The following is a 23,189-nucleotide window of genomic DNA, read 5'->3' as shown; positions in this document are numbered from 1 at the left end:
AAATAAACAATATAGAAATAAGTTTAACGGGGGATTCTGAGATTATTCTCTCATGAATTAGAAAGTAATAAGTAAGTTAGTTGACCTGCAAGCTATGTTATATATGTAGCAAACGTTTAATGCAGCGCCGACAACAACAACAACAACAATAATTCCGATTTGTGTTGTGTTTGGCAGCTACTACAGCAGCAAAGTAACAAGCGATGATTTGTCGCATTTCTCGTCGCAATATAAAGTTGATTTGCAGCCATGAGGCATATGGCTTGACAAAATTATTCGGGTTGAAAAGGCGGGAGCCCATCTATCAACTAGGTGTTAGAGATAAGAGATATTCAAACTAACAGTTTTATATTGTGAGCTTGTCAGAATAGCATCTTGGTTATAAGGACACAGGCATCCTCACACCAACATGCGAAAAACATGCGTCAGGTTTCACTGACAGGGAGAGCAAGAGACAGAAAAGATAATTGGTAAATACATTTAAATTTCTTCGACTCAACCTAATGTATAGAAATTTTTCTCATTTTCACTTGCAACTCAATTCTTTGTCTAGATTTTTTTTTTCAGCATGGAAGACAACCATATGGCCAATTTTTCCTGAAAATAAAGCTTAATTAATTTTCATGTGGCGGACATTTTCGTTCAACAAGCTTTCTTCACCTGTACGCCTTTTTATTTTGAGATATATAGCCTGCGTAAATAGAAGTTTTTTAATGTCTCATGCAAATTGCACAACAGTTACAACCATGTCTCATCTTTTAGAACAGCCACCAAGACAGACCATGTCTACACAACTGTTTCATTTTTTTTTTCAAGCAGCCAACCAACTTCCATATCATAGCAAACATTTTAAATGTGTATAGATGTTAATTTGCATTGAACGTTGTAAAGCAGAAATGCATATACATGTAGTGGAATTTAATATGTATTCAGACATAACATAACCAGTTGCCTACCGTCCAGAAACCGAATTTTAAGAGCACAGTTTTCTTGCAAAATTAATTTTAAGTAAAGTAAATTAGTTAGAACGCGCTAAAGTTCACATTTTAGAGTATGAAGCTACTGTAGTGCAGCCTCTGAAATTTAGAGATTGTACCTATTTTAATGCAACGTTGTCAAATGGGGTTCATACGGTATTTCAGTGCTGTTTACGGTTGTACTAAGAAATGATGGTTTATAAGCGCAAAGCCTTTCGTCCATGTGGCTTTGTTGGAGTCACGCCCCATAGCTCCACAACCCCACCTTCACACAGCCAACCCACGCCTCCACAAAGTCTATCATCCAATAATACCGGGGCTCCGTATTCACAAGCGCGTCAGAGGGATAAAAAGCGTACAAGACTGGCAGCTGATTAGAAACTTCCGACCCTGCTGTTGTCCATGAAGAGACAGTTCCGAAAGCATCGTTTTGCTTCTGCTTTCTGCAACGTTGGATAATACAAAGATCTCCCTCGGGACATTTTATTTCAACAAGGCACAGGTAAATGGCCACGTTAAGTACAAAGTGCTGTTGAGAATCGTTATTTGCTGCATTAACTGCATACAATGGATAGTTTGTTTTCCGCAAAAGGTTAGCCTTTTACACTCTTCAAGAGACAACTGTGACATTCCGTTTAAACATTAGGTGTTATGGTGTTGCTAGTTTTCTGCTAACGGTGTGCCCCATATTTTAGCCAACACAAAAATAGGGGTAAACACGGATAATCAATATGTTTTAATAGAACGCAGTCTGAAAACCGCGATCTTGAAAACATTAGACTTGCACTTAATTGTTCTTAATATCGGGAAATGAAATGGATATCGTGCGCTGCGGGTTCAGTGGAGAGAGACTGAGACGGAGATGAACACTGAGAGAGAACAACATGGTCCGACGGAGGTGACCATTCAGTCGTGACGTAGAGCCATTTCGCATTTGAAACGTTTCCAGACCGCCAGGACAGCAAGAAATACATGTGAGGCATTGACAAAATTGGATACAGTACTTAGAGCAGTAAACACCTGGCGGCATATTTCTGCCTTAAATAGATACTGCAAAACAATATTACATTTAAAAAATTAACATGCAAGGACATATTTAAGAATATTAAAAATGCAGACATCCAGGTATGAACTAAATTAAGCGACCACCATTAACAATTATAATGTGTCCTTTTGCAGCCTGTTAGACTGTGCACGCGGGAACACTTTTCTCATGCCCGTCGACACTCTTCTTGGACTAATAGCGCATCTAAGTAACAGACCGCCCGGACCTCCAGGTCTAGTGTCCTCTATTAGCCACTGCAACAGAGACCGCAAGACAATGTCCAACGTCACCGGACGAGGTAAAACAATTTAATGTTTTTGTAGTGGCGTTTTATCCGAGACTAAGGCTTGACTTCGTTGAGAAGTACTTACGGACAAATCAAGACAGTAGAACTGCTGCCAAACTTTAGATTGACAATCCCGTGAGTAACGAGTCCAGCGTTTTGTTTTACTATAGTAGCTACTAAATTACGGGTAACATGATTTTATTACGCTGGTCTATATTCTTTTCAGACCAATGCTGATTTATCAAAAGTGGTTCCCTGTTTATGTTGTTATTCCAATTTGGTATTTGACACACTTTTCACCCCTGCTTTTCATAGGTAATGCCTCAGAAGTAAACAATCGTGTTTGTATGCGTCCATCAACCAGTAAACTCGGCAGCTTGAGTTGGATGAATTAAGCATATCAAAAATACTTAACACCGCGTACTGACTACCCTACGCGTATCAATCGTACAGGCCTATCTTACAAAACGACACCGTTTGATAATTAATGTGCAAATGTTTTTTTTTTATGTCTTCTGACTGATTTCGCAAACTCGTCTGATGTAACGTTTTTATTGATGTTAAGGGATTAACGGTACGGGTTGTCTTGAAGTCATAGGCCTACTCACATTCGCAATTTTACATACGACATTTTGTTGTATACACATGCTGTCATTGTTATTAGTTTTAATGATTTTTCGATAGCATTCGTCAATCGTTGAAATATTTCATCATCTGCCTCATTGTGAGACAACAAATCGACTGTGCACAAATCGTTCAAAACAATCGAAGATTTACTTTCAAACATAATAATTGAGTTATTGGTATCTTATGTCAGTAATACTTATGTCAGTGAATAAATACGATCGAATCGCACAAGAATGATACGTTTACCTATACAAGCCCGATTTATGCGCATACATTTCTATCAATAAAAAGAAAAAATGGAAAAATATATACCTCATTGGCGTAACCCTGCATCATCTTAGCTAACAAGTACAAGCAATAAAAATCCATTCAATGCGCGACATCCCATTAGAGTAATTTGTCGGCAATAATCAGTGATGATGATGTGTTGATAACTGTCGTGTAGAATAATGTGAGTGTTATTCAAATTGTCACTTTAATTAAGAATACAAGCACACAAATATAATAGAAAATTTTGGCCAAGGTAATTTCTTTGACTTTTTTGTTGCTGTGTTTTGTTTTTATTGTTGTGGCACATGAAATCGATGAGGATATGACAGAATGTAAAAACGTTTATAGGCCTACCCACATTATTTAATTCCTCGATCGTCTAAAGAAGACTACCATATGAAACTCTTGAATTCATGATCGAAATTAAGAATCATTGACCCATTTATGCTTTCGAATCCGAAAACCGATTGCAGTAATCTCGTTGTGAAAGATGTTCATGCTTTTGTACCTATAGCCTACATTTTGTTTGTTATACTGTGTAGGGCAATTTATTCTTATACTCATTTTAAATGTGCAATTATAGTTATAATAAGTCTATTGAGCGAGCTTGAAAGCGTTTTAAGAAGTTATATCTGCTGTTGTGTCTATGTAGGCTTTAATGACTGAATTACCTGAACTTGCTGATTACCTTCGATTATCTGACCAGTTCTAAAATTGTCCTAGTCTGGACAGACAGACAGACAGACAGACAGACAGACAGACAGACAGATAGATAGATAGATAGATACAGACAGGCATGTGGTAGCCTATACTATTTAATTTAATCTTACTTTACAATTCAATACCGACAACAACTGTATAAGAAATACCTTTAATTATAAAATTAGTGTTTTTCAGTGTAGCAATACCACAAACATGCAGTACTGATAATAACACATAATCATAAAATGTATTAATGGAAAAACATTATGCAAATGTGTTAATAGACTTGTTTAGTGTATTGAATATATCTCTTAAAACATAAAAGGGGAAATATACATCGTCTACTTGTTCTCATAAGTGTTTTATAGTTATTTATAATATGCCATATTTCTTCACCAATGAAGTAAAAAATAAGCAAATATTTTACTTTTGGTGACAGAGCTACAAATTCCTGTTCGTGACTTGTCATATGATAAACCATCACTTGTTATAAATAATCGAGGGGGACGCAACGTGATTGGTGGACTGCTTAAACTGCAACCTGAATGCCAAAAATATGACTCAGTATACTCCAGATTCAAAACAACTACACTCTAATTCGGGTGTGTATGGCGTCAGATGCCTAACCATTGTGGTGTAGGACTGGACCAGAACCGTCAGCGAGTTCCCAGTCGATTCATCATTGTCATAATTGAACTGACAAAGACCTGGCGATAATAATCTTTTTCAAACCCCTCACAATTTATACATTTTAATTACCTTCCGTCTGAAGAAAATACCTTTGTCGGAAAAATAGACGCAAACTAAGATTTCAATTTAAATTGCCATTCCGTTTAGTTTTACAAATAGGTATACAGAGAAAATACCACAGAAACCCCAAACTAAGTGTTTGTCTTATGTTTTGAACAGAAGGATTAGACCCTTAACTGTTAAATAATAGAAAGAAAGAAAGACCAGGAATCTCAATTCAATAGGGAGAATAGAACAAAGTTAAAAACAACAGTAACAAATTCAAGGAAGTATGCTATTTTAAAAATGTTTTATATGTATGAAAATGCTACGCTTTTAGCGAATATAGCAGAGTTAATTCACTGTAAGCAGTTTCACCGAAAATATTCACTTCGAAAAATGATCTGAGCCCAATGATGTTAATATTTGTTTAATACTTAAGACCCTGTATGCATGTCATTCAGAACATTAGCATTAGTATTATTTCGCCTGTCCAACGAATAGTCTAACGTGGAGACGCTCAATAGATGTTTCCGTGAACGTTAAAATAGATAAGTTTAGGTGTGCAAATCATTAGTCTGTTAACTAGTATAAACGTTCCGTTCTTGCAAGAATAACCTGTGCTGAGTTTTACTGGCAGAGAGTTTTCTCTTGTTGTAGCTAGGGGCTTCTTTCTTTTTATTCAACTGGTATAAGTCTACTCGGTTGATTTATTTCTCATTGAATTTAAGTTTATTTAAAGTAAGCCATTATTTAACTACACTTAAAATTCTAGACTGCTGGAGCATTTCACTTCCCTGTAAAGTGACAGAGATCTCCGCATGTTCAGTTGGTAGACGAACAGTACTGTGACGTCCAGAATTAATCAAATGTTTCCGCTTGTCGTCACACAGATTTTTTCCAGTGTCTCTCAACACTTCACAGCATGTTCTCAACCCAGCCTACTGGGTTGCTCATCTCATATAAAACGCAAAAAAGTAAATATAGGCTAACATATCCAAAAGATCCAAACGTTCTTTGCAATGGAACACGGGACGCAGATTAGCAGACTACTGTCATTACAATTTGTTTCCATAAACATACGAAGAATGTTGTTCAAATAATTGCGAAAACAACACAGCATGCTATGTCATGCTTCGGTGCAATTAAATAAAGTTATTGAGGTTTTCATATATTTGCGCTCTGATTTAGGCCAAATCCACCACTAAGTAAGCCCGCCTGCCTCCTTATAGGTACTTGAATGAAGTAATATTTAACATGACACTAGATTAAAATTAAATAATGTAATTTATTATTATTATTATTATTAGTAGTAGTAGTAGTAGTAGTAGTAGTAGTAGTAGTAGTAGTAGTAGTAGTATTTTATCCAACTTGTGCTTGCGCGACTGTTGTATCCACAAGCAATACACTTAAGGACAGAATATTGGACTTGTATCCATTTTTTACAAGTCGATACGTTGTTAAACATCCTAAGAGAGAGGCGTGAACAACTAGTGTAGGCCTGTTTACATTAGGCCTATTTTTTATATTTGTGTTTATTTTGGTCACAAAAAAACCGTTTCTGGATATTTTGTGAGCTTAACTAGCACATTAGTATTGAGGCTTTCTGGGGCAATTGAATCGTTATTTATGGCACTCGGAATTAGGCCTATCGGAATTGTAGCTTCTCGACTTATTGGTTAACGAATGTTTGCTTGGGACATTAGTGTAGCCAATACGTACCGAAGACATAGCAGACACATAGCTAGATATTAACAGAAGCTCCTTTGAGGAGAATTAAAAATGTTCTGTGTACAAATTTCATATTTCAAACGAACAGTTTTGACCAAAACTAGTTTTTCAAAGTTCAAAATATTTTCTGAATTCTTTCTGCATATTTTATGACATATATTGGTCGACAATCTAACAGCTTGTAATAGTTTACAAGGGGTGTGTGTGTGTGTGTGTGTGTGTTGTGTGTGTGTGTTTCTCCAATTACGGCACAAGATAGGATAGTGTTTTTGAGACTGAAGTCGCTACAGAGTCCTTATCGTCCGGGCAGGTGCGGCATGTAATAGGATCCTCTATTCAGCCCGTGTGTCTCCTGTATGCGGTCTATTCCCCCGGGGCTGCCCCGCTTTAATATCCTCTTGACTGGTGAAGCTTGGCGAGAGGATTCTTGCACACTCTGCTAGTACCGTTAATAGCGCTCCCCCACCCAGCTTCCTCCAGCGGCCGTTTGATGTGGAAATGAAAGGAAGGCTAGGTTAAGAAAAGAGCTGGGGGGGGGGGGGGGGGGGGGGGACCAGGAGGAGACAGCTCAATGGGTTAAATTAAAAGCGCGGGGATGCTTAGCGGGTCACTGATGCAGACGACTGAGAGAAAGAGAAAGAGAAAGACAGTTGCTCTCCAAAATCAGTAAAACTTTGGCCGTTTCAGATGGAACCTTAGCTATGGTCGTGGCTGGAAAATAGCTTATATTATAGAATATTATAGCTTGCACCCCAGTCAATACTCTATGCATGCGAAGCATTTGCGATAAAGAAATAGGCATGAAGTTAAAATCAATATATATTACAGCACCACTACTATGCTAATTCTGGTATGAAATGTAGGCTATTTGCTGGATAACTCTAAAAAATGCAATGAACAATGCCCACAGAATACAATATAGTAGGAAGCTAATGTATTTTAATTAATCGTAAATAGGCTAATTAGCTAAGGCGTTCATAATACTGACACGTTGCAGTCTACTGTAGGATATTTATGATCGCCGTGAAAACATGCAGAACCTTTTGTTTTTGTGAAGTCATACAGCTGAAAACATTTAACAATTTGCGACAATTCAGTAAATTAATAGCAAGATATAAACTTGATGTAATATTTTTTTTCCTAATTTATAATTGAATTAGGCTATTTTGTTTCAAATATCAATTATCGCTTAACCCAATTTTAGCAGTAAATATGTGACAACAGTTATTGCACTTACATTTTTTAAAAAAGGAACAAGGTTTTACTTGAAAAGACAGATGCCATTATCCCGATACCTTAATTGCCCTTTGTCCGTGATGTGAAGTTGCAAACGCAACAGTGAAAGCCGACTGCAGTTTAAAACTACAAATTATAATAAACGATGTACATCTGTAGGGACGACGCAATCCGCATCTAAGTAAGAGTGGATTTTCCATTTATGATGCATGACGAGGCTGTATTTCATCATGCAAATGCGTGCACCATCATACATTTTTAGTGTGTTATTGTTTTCAGTAAAGCAATATATGTACAGACCTGTTCAATACTCAGGGACTATTATTACCATGCGCCTTTATGCGAAATCGAGCGCAAGCAAATGAAAATACTCCGTGCACAAGAAGATTAAAACATTTTTTTGCACAGACACAATGCAAATGTAACCGCAAACGGAAACTGGAAACTTATTTGGGTTACCTACTGTATGACTATCATCCACTGTCCAAATTTATAGGCCTATCCAACCAGACGCTTACAAAAATAGCTTTAGCAGTCGTTCCTCCTGAATAACCCAAACTAACATCAAGAATAATACTCTGTTGAATCTATACGCAAAGCTTCTAAATGTAGATTTGTCCTGCAGATCACAATAAAGACCTGCTAATGAAAGATGAGTGTGGCAGTAAAAGTTGATCAATGTGTTTAATTAATAGTGCAACGTTGCGACAATTTATATTTACTGCGTTACATATTCAACATAATATTGCACATTATTATTTAACAATATAATTGTGAATAAGGCAACACAGTAACCAAGAAAATAACACATCGACATTGATTTCACATGCAAAGTCTTCCAAGTCAAGCAATATCAACACACCAATTTAGTGAATTCCCTTTTACACCACAGGGTGGTGATATAACTTCAGTGCCTCCCAAAAGTTTTCACACCCTTCATAACAATGAACAAAAAGGATTATATGAAATGAATAGTACAAGTACTGAGCTATATTAATTGTTAAATGTCTGGAAAATGCTTTAGTTTAACAACAATTCAACATAATCAACCAAAATAACTATTATGTAATGGTAAATGTATTCCTCAAAAATGTGTTCGAAAGATTCATACCTACTTTAAGTACTTTGTACACCCTCCCGTCACAGGTTTAGCACTATTAAATTTTGTTTTATAGTGTTCATGAGACTAGTGAACATATTCAGAGAATCTCTGACCATTCCTATACAGAATATTTCAGATCCTTGTCCTTCAGTCTGTGCTTGCGTACTGTCCTCTTCAATTCAAACCATACATTTTGATTGGATTGAAGTCTGGAGACTGGAGCCATTCCAAAACAGTAATTCAGTAGTCAGTTATCCATTTCTTGAGTGCCTGGGTTTATTGTCTAGCCGAAAGCTCTATGTGTGGCCAAGTTCGAGATTCGTGGCAGGAGGAACCAGGCTTTTGACAAAATATCTTTATACTTGCTTAAGTTCATTCAACAGACCTTAACAATCTTAACAGTCTCACAGATTTAAAAAAAAAAAAAGACCATATCAAATATCCACCACCATATTTCTTTGTAGGTATGGCATTCTTTTCAACGTAAGAGTTCTTCTTTGAACACAAAACCCATCACATGGTTTACATGGCAAAAAAGGTCAGCTGCCCATAATATCCAGTTCCACCTGAAGGTCCAATACCACTTAGCAAACTCCAAATGTTATTTTTTGTTGATTGTTCTCCATAGGTACTATTTTCCGGTGAGCCTTCTGAAAAGTCTACTGAAATGGAGATAAAAATGGTAGCTATAAAGACATTGGGTCTCATTAATGATACTTGCATACAATCACATTTGATTGTAAACTGTGTGTAAAATATTTCCAAAAACATTTTGGCATTCATCATTTTGTTTCTTATCTGTATTTGTTCATGGCTGTTTATGCTAATAGGGTCAGCATTCATCATCTCATACAAGTTTTAAGAACAAAAATAAGAATAATTTAAGAAAAGTTTTGTGAATGAGGCCCATTATGTCCCAAAGGTGCAACTAAGTTTTCTACGTTTTCAACTGTGGCACTTAGATCTTTTTCTTTGCTTCCAAAACCTGCATGAGGGCAAGCTGCACTTGCATCCTCTTCCAGTCACATTTGCCACTGCTTCAATTGGCCTAATAGTGGAAAGTTATTGCTATGATTTTTCATTTATCTTTTGTAACCATCTCCTGGCTTGTGGTTCTTTACACACACACACACACACACACATATATATATATATAAAAGATGGTGTTCATGTAGTTTACCAAGCTGTGAAAAATCTAAATTTAACCACATATTGTCATTGGTGGCTGTTAAACCCGCGTTTGATAATTGGACGTGCAGGTTGCACCTGACGTAGGCTACAAGACCATCATAAACAGACTGAAGCTGCGCTAAAAATCGACAATGATAGCATAGGCTAATATATTTTGAGTTTGAATGTTTAAGCAACAATAGTAATTTTAACAATAGAAAATGGAAAATATACCTGAGTGCAAATAGGCTAATATAGTTTAATGAAAAACATTACTTGTTCATCTTCGTTTCAAGAAATGTGCTGTTTAACCGGTGAAAATGAGTGCTTGTGTTCTTTCCCCCAACGCAGATATTGCTGTGATTCAGTGTTAGAGAGCCTGGATTTGCGCTGTTGCATACGAAATATTCAGACGGATGCGTGGAACTCTCGTGCTGAACCCCCTGCCTTCTGTGTCTCTGTAGGAACCCAGGAATACGGAATCTAGAGCTCAGAGCTGGAGTGCACATCATTTAGAATGTGGAAGACTTGCTCAGAACTGAATAGACCAGAGGCTGTCAAAATACTAGCTAAATCCGACATTATTGGTTAGTTACCCTTTTTATATCACTCTTTTAATATGATGATCTGTCATGCGGGAATTCTTAATTCTGCAATGTATTTCAATCTAATTTTTATAATTTTTCTTGATTTGGCTCTGTACTCCACAATTTTAGATCAGAGAATTCATGTGGTCAAAAGTGTCGATTCTCAGCTTCTATTAAAAGGTATTTTTACATATTGGCTGTAGCATATAGACATCACGGCACTTTTTATACATAATCCCTTCATTTCAGTGCACCATAATGTTTGGGAGAAATGGCTTCACATGTGTTTCTCATAAGTCAGGTGTGTTCAATTGCTTCCTTAGTGCAGGTATAGGAGAGCTTTCCCATACTTAGGATCGGATCTCATCTTGATCCTTGGCTTTTGATCGATTTTGGAGTCTGTTATTACCGTTTGTCATCATGAGGACCAGTGTTGTGCCAATGAAAGTCAAGGAAGTCATTATGGAGCTGAATAAAAACAGTTAGAAACATATGCCGACCCTTAGGCTTACCAAAATCAACTGTTTGTTACATCATTAAGAAGAGAGCACTGATGAGCTCAGTAATCTGTGTATATGTGTCAGTGACTAATGTCTGCAGAAGACTGAAGTACAGAAGTACAGAGGCTACACTGCAAACCACTAGTTAACCGCTAAAATAGGATGGCCAGGTTATAGTTTGCTAGGAAGTACGTAAAAGAGCCTGCGGAGTTCTGGAAACAGTGGACAGATGAAACATCTGTGAAACACGGTGGTGGGGCTGTTATGGTTTAGGCATGTAAGGCTGCCACTGGTACTGGCTCAGCTGTCTTTATTGATGATGCAGCTTGCTAGCTGTAGCAGGATGAAGTGTACATAAGCATCTTATTTCCTGAAGTTTGACCAAATGCCTCCAGACTCATTGGACAGTGCATCATCGTACAGCAAGTTAGTGATCCCAAAACATGCTGCTAAAGCAACAAAGGGTTTTTTTAAAGGCCAAAAACAGGAAATTGACTGGTCAAATCATTCATCCAATCTGAATCCAACTGATCCAACTTTTGTTTTATATGCTGAAGAGAAAACATAAGGCAACTAGCTCCTAAAACAAGCAAGAACTGAAGATGGCTGCAGTACAGGCCTGGCAGACTTGAGAAGATACTCAGCACATGGTGATACCTATGGGTCGCAAACCTAAGGCTGTCATTGTATGCAAAGGATATGCGACAAAGTACTAATCATGACTACTTTTACTCATTTACATCACATTTGTCCCAACTATTATGGGGCTCTGAAAAGGGGGGGACTACGTATTAAAAATGCGGGATAATAATACCCTTAAATAAAAGCTGAGAATGTGCACTTTAACTGCATGTGAATTGTTTGATTACAAATCTAATGTTGTGGAGTACAGAGCCAAATAACAAAAATGTATTTGTCCCCAACAATATGGCGCTCATTGTATGACAGAAGTGGGCTGACTGAAACTATTCTTACATCCATTCATTATTTTAAAATCTCAATGGAATGCAGGCATGGCTTGACATTAACAACTGCCAAATGCAGGTAGAATTCAGCAGTGGCATGTAACTTCATCACTCTTACCAGCCAGTTTGGCGCATGACCTTTTGGTAGCATTTTCTATGAATAAAAATCATTGTAGTTTACAAAAGGCATCTGAAATAATGCAGTCAATTTGAGGTTATACTTTATGATACAACTCCAATGAGCAGTGGGTGCACACTGTGTGCTGATCCCATTGGCCCATCCAGTTTGCTCTCTTGTGTCTTGCCTCTTCAGTCGAGCTGGGAGAATCGTTGATATAAAGGAGAACTCAGCCAAAATCAAACCACTGTCAGACATGGCAACGCATACAAACTGTGTATACTCGTTGCCGCTTTAAAGTTTTTGTTTTGTGACACTCCACGCTAGTGGAGAGCGCAGAGTCAGATTCTGTTGTGCTCAGAAAACACTGAATTGACAATTTCCCAACAAAACACAAGAAGACGTCAATGATTTCAGAGTTGCTTTAGTTTATTTAGTGCTTAAAAAAAGAAAAGAAGAAAGTCGGCTTGTCGCAGTGTTCGGTTTAACCCAGTGCTATGCGGTGCATGAATTTATACAGGTGTATTTTTCTCACAGCCAATGGTATTTTACAATTCCAATTTAAAACTAAAGTAAAAGTAAAACCAATAAATAAAAGTGCATCTGCAGAGCTTCAACGTTGACATTATTAAATAAATATAAGCACATTATATTCACACAATGCTCAATACCATCCGATATAGTCAATTCTCCTGAGTTAGGCTATAGGCGAGTAATAAAATCATTTTATTTGCATCGCAAAATTATGCACATTTCATTGCTGTTATTTAAATTTGTGGATACATGTGTTCATTCTAATATTCTTGGCAAAGATTTGAAATGCACATATTTTGTAAGTTTAATGATCTTGAAGAGCATGTTTTGTTAAAGATAACCTTTATTGTAGGTGGTGCTTTTGTTAAGTGTAGGGTAATGAGTAAAATTGATTTTCTACTCTCTCTCTCTCTCTCTCTCTCTCTCTCTCTCTCTCACACACACACAGACACACACACACATACATTCACACACACAGTGTCAGATTGGATAGCTATAGTAGTTAACATTTTCCTATATATTTATACATTTTTTTAAAGGGGGGGGGGGGGGGGGTTGCCAGTGAAAATGCTGAGTGGCTACTGACTTTGGAAAGCCACTAGTTATGTTGAAAAAGGTAATGTCAAGCCCTGAATGCTGGGGATGTACCTTGACACACTATTTCAAGGTGTTCCCTGAGCATGACGAATGTACTTTTGTTGAATACAACATAGGAAATCATTTGTAGCCTTTGTATTTATGTGTATTATTTTATTTTATTACCAATGATTCACCTGAATAGATGACACATAGTGTTAAATAACACATTTTGTTGATTCAAAGGTAACTAAGTTCTCAGTCTGAAATGCTCACACCAACTAAGTATGTGCAGAGTGCATTGAGTGTAACCAAAAAAATAATGCATTTATTCAAATATCATAGAAAACTACTGTAGAACGTATTACATATGCTAGAGCCTAGATTTCTGCACCATTTTGTGATTTGTCCTAAACCTGACCACTTTATCATTACTTACACAACAATTTGTTTATCATCAATCTTTTAATATGTTTTAATTTTGAGAGCAGTTATTTGAGAGCAATCTATAGTGCCCAAAGATTATTTTCCCCCTCCATGGCTGTTATTGCCCATTTTAATCCAATCTAACAGTATATCATAGTGAGGCTGTATTTCAGCCACAGTATGGCCAGTGTTCTAGTTAGGTGAGTAATACGTTTCTGTCTCAAGGCTGTTATACACTTCAGGTCCTCTGGTGTTGTCTCTTTAAACCAGATCAGATTAAGATTTTCAGGGAAAACACATAATTTGACAACTAATCCTAAATACATCTCGCCGGGAGTGTCTTTAGTCTATCAATCGATTATCTAACCCGCTTATTCCTGTTGGGGTCATGGGGTGGCTGGAGCCTATCCCAGCATATATTGGGCGAGAGGCAGGAATACACCCCGGGCAGATCGGCAATCCTTTACATCACACTATTGTAACTAATCAAATGTCAAATCTTATTCTATTCATGGCTTTGGCAATATTGTTTCATTACTTTCATGCCAATCTTTCTTTCTTAAATCTCAGGCTTAAACGTGTGCATAAATGGAACCATCTGAGATATTTGTATTTACCTTATTGTTGTTAGATTTGATTACAGAGCTAGACTGATGATTTTACCTACCATCAGATTGCATGCAATAAAACATTTTACCGATAACTATTGGGGCGAGGTAAGGAGGTAAGACCGATTGTCTGGTAGTCGGAGGGTTGCCGGTTCAAACCCCGCCCTGGGCATGTTGAAGTGTCCTTGAGCAAGACACCTAACCCCTAACTGCTCTGGCGAATGAGAGGCATCAATTGTAAAGCGCTTTGGATAAAAGCACTATATAAATGCAGTCCATTTACCATTTATCACAGTTTTAACGTAAACATTGCAGAAAATATAGATTGAATATTTTGTTCCTTAACTTACTGTTTAGTACTGCATGTGTACTGTAAGCCTAACAACCAGTTATGCATTGAAAAAGTCTCAATTTTCTTCAAAAACTATTCAATGCTATGTCAACACTGTGCGTTCACCTCTCTCCAATTTATGAGTGCACCACATCGGCACTTGTGTTATATAGCTGCTTGTGAAAACATATTTTTGCAGATTTACATTATCTGAGCATACAATAAATCAGTGGTTTACTTGAAATGGTAAAAGTATTATTGAATTAAAATTGAAATGTTTTGTAAATGTTTTGCTAAAACTGACTGCACTCTTTTCTCACGTTGATCCTGTCTGCTTCCAGTGCTGAGAATGCTCAACTTGTCATGCCCTTTTTGCCTGTTAGTATGAGGCCAGCTCACTACTTACATGGCTGACATTTTAAGTCTGCACAGTAACAAAAAACTTAGAGAATGCAAAGCAGACTATTATGTATATCATAATAAATAATTTGGCAGCCCCTATTTAGAGATTTAAGTGATAAACAATATTGAAATGTAAACACCATCATGATTTTATGATCATTAGCTACAATCTACAGAGATGGAGTAGTAAAAAAGTCATTTTTTTAAAGTTATTTTAAGGTTAGCAAAATATCTGTAAGTTATGAAACAACAGGAACAGGAAGTTGTCAGTTTGTGTTTTATGGTAACATAGTCATGGTGTTAATCAGCAAAAACTGTCTGTGTAAAAGTAGACTAGGCTGCGACTCATTTAAATTATATTACTTGTGAATGAAAACTGACTGTGTGCAAAAATCAAATGCTCATTTGCTGTCTGAAAAATAAGTATTAGCCATATTAGTCATATTAAAAGGACCCATGGGCTGTTTGGGGAGGTTGGCATGTCTGTCTACCAAGAGATTAACTGTTTTACCCTTCCCCCTCCCCCAGGTCATGGGGGTCTTAACCAACTAGGCGGGATGTTTGTGAATGGGCGGCCGCTCCCGGAGGTGATCCGCCAGCGTATTGTGGACATGGCCCATCAGGGTGTGCGTCCCTGTGACATTTCCCGCCAGCTAAGGGTTAGCCATGGTTGCGTTAGCAAGATCTTGGGCCGGTAAGTCACGGCATACATTCCAATCAAACTACATGCTAAATCTCATACACTACAAGTTACACATGCTCACAATATTGGGGAGAGCCACCATAAATGTAACACGGTCCATAACACGCAATGCAGCTATTTTAGCCATTTCCGATTTGTTCATGTGCAATTCAGCCCTCTACCACCTCCAGAACAGAGCAATGTGATAACCTGTGAAGGTTTCCAAAAACATGTTATGTGTTATATGTGTTCCGGCAAAAAGATTATTGGAGGATATAAGGCTTTAGATTTCATCCATCCATCATCTATACCTGCTTATTCCTGATCATGGTCGCGAGGGGTGCTGAAGACTATCCCAGCGTGCCTTGGGAAAGAGGGAGGAATACACTCACACACTCATATCTATGGGGAATATTGAGTCTCCAATTAGCCTACCTGCATATCTTTTGGACACGGGGAGAACATGCAACACAGATTCGAACCCTGGACCTTTTTGCTGTGAGGCGACAGTGCTACCCATTGCACCACCATGCCACCCCAGCTCTAGAATTATTTACAATAAATAAAATCATACATCATTTAAAAAAGTTATCTGTCCTTGAAAGTATGGTTCTTGGAGTGTATTCTAACAAGAATTGGATGCTAGGTGACCAAAAATACAGGATCTCCCCATCTGTATAAATGGAACCTTTGGGTTACTATAACAAACAATGTGCTTTTTTGCTCTTATATATTTACAGAATGCCATATAAAGAGAAAACATGAGGGTTGGTACCCAGGGAGGTCATGGAGAGGGCTTCAGATTTGGAGATTAGGGTTGAAAGCCATCTGTATGTCATGTCTGTATGAAACCATCTACATGTAGTGTCCATTTTGGGAGACCTTTTAGCATTTTAAATGGTGTTTAATATTTATTAAAGAAACTAATTTTACTGCATTGACATAGTTTCATCTTCTGGATGCTCAAAGTGATTAATGGAAAAGAAACAGCCACCTGGTCACAGGCATTTATGATAAGCATGCGCCAGATGGTCTTTATGGTAGGCTATTTAGTTTGAAAAGCTTACATACATTACAGCTTTCCTCATCGATTTGGATGCTACCACAATGTAGTAAGTTACGAAGTTGCTTGTGATTCAATGTTTCTGCACAATATTCTTTCATGAATAAAGCCCCATGCTTCATAATCTGAGGAAGTGGCTGGTCTTACATTACCATTGTAATGTGTTTGTTCCTTGATTAACACGTGCAGTAAAAACCTGCATACACACATTTTAGGGCATTTTCATTTACTGTTACAATCATACTGACTGGGTGATATGAATGTAACATTGGACTGTGTGTACATTGGTTTTAATTGTATCCAACTCAGTTAAGTTATGAAGGCAAATGAAATGGCTAATGGTTTCATAGTGATTACATTTGATTAAATTATTACATTTCATAGTGCTAGGCTAAATAGTTTCTGAGTAAATGAGCAAAATGCAAACTGTTACATTTATGGCAACTCTCCCATACATGATGTGCACACTGACTGAGCACTAAAGGACCAAGACCTATGGGGAGGCGGTCTTTAATGTTTATGGTCCTTGCCTTTCAAACAATCAGCCAAAGGATCTGAGGGCATCACAATCTGTTGACATTTATAACAAGAAGTTAAAACACATATTTAGTCTAGGGTTTACCTAAGGCTCCTTTTATTATACTTTCATTATTTTTATTTTATTGATCAATCTACTCATTCTTATTTACTATGAAGCTCTTTGTATTACAATCTTGCATGAAAAGCGCAATATAAATAAAGCTTGAATTGAATTAAAGACTGTGTGCTGCCAAATACACATGCGTGTGATTCGCTATACATATTGTGAGCGCTGCATGTGCTGTACAGCACATACACCTTAATATACATTGAGTACAAGGAATACCTTGCTAAAATGAATCACAAACTGAAAGCAGAATAGCCCACATCTGGAAGCCTGCTTTGGCTCCATCCAAAGCTCTGGTCAGTTGATGAGCCACACAGGTGCACTACTTTAACTCTTTCCCACTCTTCTCTGCGGCAGGTACTACGAGACGGGTAGCATCAAGCCGGGAGTGATCGGCGGCTCCAAACCCAAGGTGGCCACTCCCAAGGTGGTGGAGAAGATTGCTGAGTACAAGCGGCAAAACCCCACCATGTTCGCCTGGGAGATCCGAGACAGGCTGTTGACTGAAGGCGTGTGTGACGGAGACACCGTGCCCAGCGTCAGCTCAATTAACAGGTACCAAACACAGCCTCACTTGTTATTAGCGTACACACACACACGCACTCACAAACACACAAAACAATATCACTGCACGACGTGCAGTAAACTTCACTGTGGTCCTTCCCTGTACCATAGGATCATAAGGACCAAAGTGCAGCAGCCATTCAACCTTCCTCTGGACAGCAAGGGGCTCAGCCCAGGACAAACACTCAGTAAGTTTCATTATTTTTTGCTTGCTCACTTTTCATTTCAGCTCCCTTGTCAATTTACTGGAGCTGGACATGGAACTCAGACTTCTATCAATTGCCATAGGATGCCAGCAGTCTTTATTCACTCAGTCAGACCAGTGCCTCTGTCAGACCTTAAATGTAAATTGTAGTCTAAATGACAAAGCATGCACTAATGCGCTATTTTAATCCACCTCTCTCTCTCTCTCTCTCTCTCTCTCTCTCTCTCTCTCTCTCTCTCTCTCTCTCTCTCTCTCTCTCTCTCTCTCTCTCTCTCTCTCTCTCTCTCTCTCTCTCTCTCATCTCTGCTCCTGTCTCCTCCTCATCTCTCACGCTCTGCTCTCACTCTCCTCTCTTCATGCTAGCCAGCTCGCAGTGACTCCTCCTGAATTCCACATCACTCATGGTCACAAAATTAGGCCCGGATTACACAGGCCCCTTAAAAAATGCACATGAGCTTAATTAATAGCTGTAAAGAAGTATTTGTATTATTAGTATATCAGTCATATTGTCAAAGACAAAAGTAGACATATTTGTGTGTGTGTATGTGTGTGTGCGTGTGTGTGTGCGTGTGCATGTATGTGTGTCCAAATGTGTGTGCATGCTTCACATTCTCACTATACATTACAATACAAATAGATTGACAAAAAGACAATGCTATTGCCTGCCATTCCATTGTCTGTTGAGATGTCTCTCTTAGCCTCAGTAAAAAAAAAAATCCTCCCTGCTTAGTTCAGCATCAAGTAAAATAATACCTACCGAGAGAGCAATGAGGCTGCAGAGAAAATGAGCTAAAGGTGTTCATGTCAAACATGACAAGACACTGGGACAGGCCCATTGGGCAAGCCAGTGCACACAAGAAGTCAGTGACTTGAAACATGAACAGAGAGAGGTAAGAATCTGCCAGTATACAAAAATAGTCCCATCTTCCATCAGTGTGAAAGTGGAATTACAAGGAATGGATACAGACCTGCTACTACTACTACTACTAATAATAATAAACATAATAATAATAAGAATTATTATTATTATTATTATTATTATTATTATTATGTGTGAGATTAATTAAAATACATTTTATACTAAGAGCAATTAGCATTTAATTAAAAAACATATTATTGGTGGATGTTGCTTTTTAATTTTTATTTTACAAATATCAGTGTCATTTGGATTTATTATGGGATCATTACAGTTGTTAGCCTGTTTGAGCAAAAATCAGTTATGTCTGTCTTTCAGTGATAATATTATCTTAATATTCAGCATGAACTTGAACCAGATTTAATAACGGTCGAGGTGAAATATCTTAATCCTTTCAAATGAGAGATATATGTTATAATATACACTCCCCCTTAATTGTTTGCACAAGACCCATAGCCCAATAGACTTCTTGAGCAAGTACTTTTACAGGGATGTGGGTTTAGAGTGGGTACTATGTCAATATATTTGTTATATGGGTCAGTTCATCTCATGGTCTGTGTCTATTCTTAAAAAAGACACTTACAAATAGGGCAGGGATGATAGGAAAACTTGAGGAATCTATAAATTTGGACAAAAATATTGATAAATATTTTTAAGATATAAAAAAGATTTTTTCTTTTTTATTGAAAATGTATTCAACAGTTCAATATTAGAATGCGTCTAGGTTCAAATCCTGTACTTTTTTTTGCAGCAGAGGCATTAGTTGCCATGGCTAAACAAGGGAATTTAGAAAAGTAAAAGAAATCTCCTCAAAACAATATCCTGTTTAGTTAAAGAATTATTAAATGCAGCGAAAAAAACCAGCAGGTAAACTGTGTTATTTGAATCAAGATGGATATAACTTGATACTGACTCGAGGAGAAACAAAACAGCTTTGTTTATGCTGGAGAAGTTCCATATCTATCATAGAAGCAAATGAAATTGCTAAGCATTAGTCACTACTAAAGACTAGAAAAGACTTGAAACTAAAAAAATCTCCTGAAAATAATAATGTAATTGGTTAAAGTATTCATTTAAGCCATGTTCCATTAGCATTTAGAGTTGCACTGTGGTGTGAGGCAAAGCCACAAGGGCATAATTTACTGGGGATATAGGAGGGTTACAACTCCCAATATTACAGAACAGACCAAATGACCCCATCAGTAATATAGCGTGATTATGAGAAAAATACAGTAATTTCATAAAATGAAGATGGGTATTTCGTTATGTGATTGTGATATACCGGTAAGGCTGAATGTTACGGAAGTCGCAGGTGCCACAGATTCTGTGACTTTCCCCATTTTTGCCAATTAAGCAATTTCCTGTTTTTAGTGATTTCTGTGATTTTTCAGCAATTTTGGATGGTAACTGTCAACCTTGAAGTAGCCTATGGTGTTATTTGTATAGGCTAGGCCTATGCATTTTAACCAATAGCCTATCGCCAAATGCTAGGAGAAACAACGTCAATGTATACAGATTCTGGAATGCACTGGTATCATGATTCTCATCCTTGTCAGTTGTTGCTATGAGATGTTTGACAGCCCCTGTCAACAGTTTTGATTCCCAGCACTCTTTCCACCATCATGGTAACATCAGTTACAACAGGCGCTCATCAAAGACTTAAACCTCGCAATGTGGGGGAGAGTTGGTATTCACGTAACAGTTTTAGCCTAGCGCTCTGAAATTTTACTTCAAACAGCTTTGATGTGTCAGTAGCCAATACCCACTTCAATTATGTTCATAACTTAATTGAGTCAGATGTAAACCAAAGTACACGCAATCTGATTTTACATGCATAAGACCTAATCGATATAATTGTAGCAGTAAATGAAAACGCCCTATAATGCACGAATGGAGGCTTTTTCTGCACATACTAATGTTAATCAAGGAAAAATATTTCCAATGGTAAAGTGAGACCAGGTACATCCTCAGATTATGAAGCTTGGGTCTTTATTTATGAGAAAAGAGGATAGATGCTTTTGTTTGTTTCCTAACACCTAGGTAAGCTTTAACAAAGAAAACAGAATTAACATTAAACACTGCACTAACTTCAAAAGTCAATCATGTTGATGAGTACAATGTATTTAACAAATTCTTTTAACAATTCTTTAACAAATATTCAACCCCATGTTAAATGCCGAAGGTCTCCCCAAAAGGACACATATAGATGGTCGTCAAGTGTCCCTAATCTCCAAATATGAAGCCTTCTCCCTGGGTACCCTCTCGCTTTTGTCTTTAGGTGGCATTCTGCAAACATGTTACAGCAAAAAAAAGCATGTTGTTTGTCATAGCAACTCAGGGGTGGCATAAATTTTACAGCTGTTACATTTATGCAGATGAGGCCATCATGTTTTTTGGTCATCTAGCATAAAATTCCCAATACCCACCAAAAACCTTACTAAGTGTTCAAGGACAGATGGCTTTGTAAAATTATGTGTGGTTTAACTTATTGTAAATAAAAATAAAGCCTCATACCTGAAAACAACTTCCAGAACAGATTTCTACTTAGCTCACTCAAAAGTAGTTGTTGGAAATATTTCCCACATATGTTAGCTGCATTGCACATTAAGTTATTGACCGTGTTACATTCATCAAGCATTACATTTATGGCAGTATTTTCCACATTCACCAGAAATTATAATTTCACAGCTGTTCTTTAAAAAAAATATTCCATGCCCCTGGATCCCCCTGTGGGGTTGCAGTTCTTGGGATCTATGCATTTCAAACATCCCAATATTCAAACAAATGTTACACCCTTGCTAATTCATGATGCAATTTTAAATAAGCCAAAGATCAATCAAAGTTCACCTCACAGAACATTTTTTTTTTAATGCAGTGAAAATTACCACCATGTTTTTTGAACAAACAAATATAACTTGTTATGACTTGAGGAGAAACCACCGTTTCATTTTTGTCATTTGTTATTATGTTCACAAACATAAACTCATACAGCAGTATGAGATGAAAACAGCTTTGTGATGTTGTTCTATAAACAAATAAACAAAAAAAGTTCACTGTCATATGCATGACTGAGCAGATTTTTGCTCAGAAAGTGACTTGCATAGTCTTTGGATCCAGACAGGACCTGAATTTGTTCTACCGTACTGATCACTCTTTCGGAAGGGGCAGATATGCTTCTTGGCATAGCTGTGTCCATGCATCTGTGGTGATTGTTACAGAACCACATTCTGTCAGAAACTGATACATAGTGTTTCGATAAATTATTGGCGCGCAGAAAATGTATTTATGCATAGAAAAGACTAAATAAAGTTATGTTGCATGACATTATCGATAATTATTAATGAATTGATAAGTGGTCCCAGCTCTCCTTGTGAAAGGAAACACACATATTCCGGATGAATTATAGTTTCCTTATGTATTAATGATTAGACAGGTAAGATGCAAAGTTAGGACTTAGGATCTCTCCAAATCTGAAGCCGAAACTTCTCTTTTATTTGCAAAATCAGAATCTGTCCATTTAAATTGGTATTGGTGAGTATATACACTGTATGACCACAAGTATCTGGACATCCCTTGATCTGGGGCTATTTTTCATGGTTTGGGCACAGCCCCTTAGTTCCAGTGAAGGCTAATCTTAATTCTACAATGCATGCAATCACATTCTAGATGATTCTTTGCTTCCCCAACAGTTTGGGGCAGGCCCTTTCCTGTTTCAGCATGACAATGCCCTCGGACACATAGCTAGGTCTATATAGAAATGGTTTTGTCGAGAACGGTGTGGAAGAACTTGATTGGCCTGCGCATAGCCCTGCCCTCAACCCCATCACCTTTTGGATCTATTGGACAGCCAACTGTGATCCAGGGCTAGTCACCCAATCAGTGCCCGCTCTCACTAATGCTCTTCTGGCTAAATGGAAGCAAATCCCTGCAGCAATGCTCAAACATCTAGTATAAGGCCTTCCCAGAAGAGTGGAGGTTGTTGTGGCAGCAAAGGGTGGACCCTTTCTCCATATTAATGGCCAGAATTTTGAATGAAATATTGGATGTCAGGTGTCCACATACATTTACATTATTATATTATTATAATGTACTTAGCAAAATACACTTTACAGAGGGAATAAAAATAGTCAGTAAACTGAGCCTCTTGGGGAAAAATTATTCACTAACACTGGTAAAAACACAGGCGGAGAA

The 23,189-nt window shown here is 37.5% G+C and overlaps 1 protein-coding gene across 1 annotated transcript in view; it reads left to right on the top strand.

The window, feature by feature from the left end:
* Window positions 1-1,364: 1,364 nt before the first annotated feature.
* LOC135233724 (paired box protein Pax-8-like) overlaps window positions 1,365-23,189 on the top strand; it is a 31,294-nt gene continuing 9,469 nt past the window's right edge. The window contains exons 1-6 of the mRNA XM_064297522.1: window positions 1,365-1,479; window positions 10,340-10,462; window positions 15,451-15,616; window positions 17,671-17,868; window positions 17,989-18,065; window positions 18,446-18,455. Of these exons, the coding sequence (XP_064153592.1) occupies window positions 10,393-10,462; window positions 15,451-15,616; window positions 17,671-17,868; window positions 17,989-18,065; window positions 18,446-18,455 (521 nt within the window). The 5' untranslated portion in view covers window positions 1,365-1,479; window positions 10,340-10,392. The remainder of the gene's footprint in view (window positions 1,480-10,339; window positions 10,463-15,450; window positions 15,617-17,670; window positions 17,869-17,988; window positions 18,066-18,445; window positions 18,456-23,189) is intronic.

Source organism: Anguilla rostrata, chromosome 10 (assembly GCF_018555375.3).
Source record: "Anguilla rostrata isolate EN2019 chromosome 10, ASM1855537v3, whole genome shotgun sequence".
In the NCBI taxonomy this organism is placed as follows: Eukaryota; Metazoa; Chordata; class Actinopteri; order Anguilliformes; family Anguillidae; genus Anguilla; species Anguilla rostrata.
Note: the sequence above shows the minus strand (reverse complement) of the source record. Positions and strands in the feature narration are given on the sequence as shown.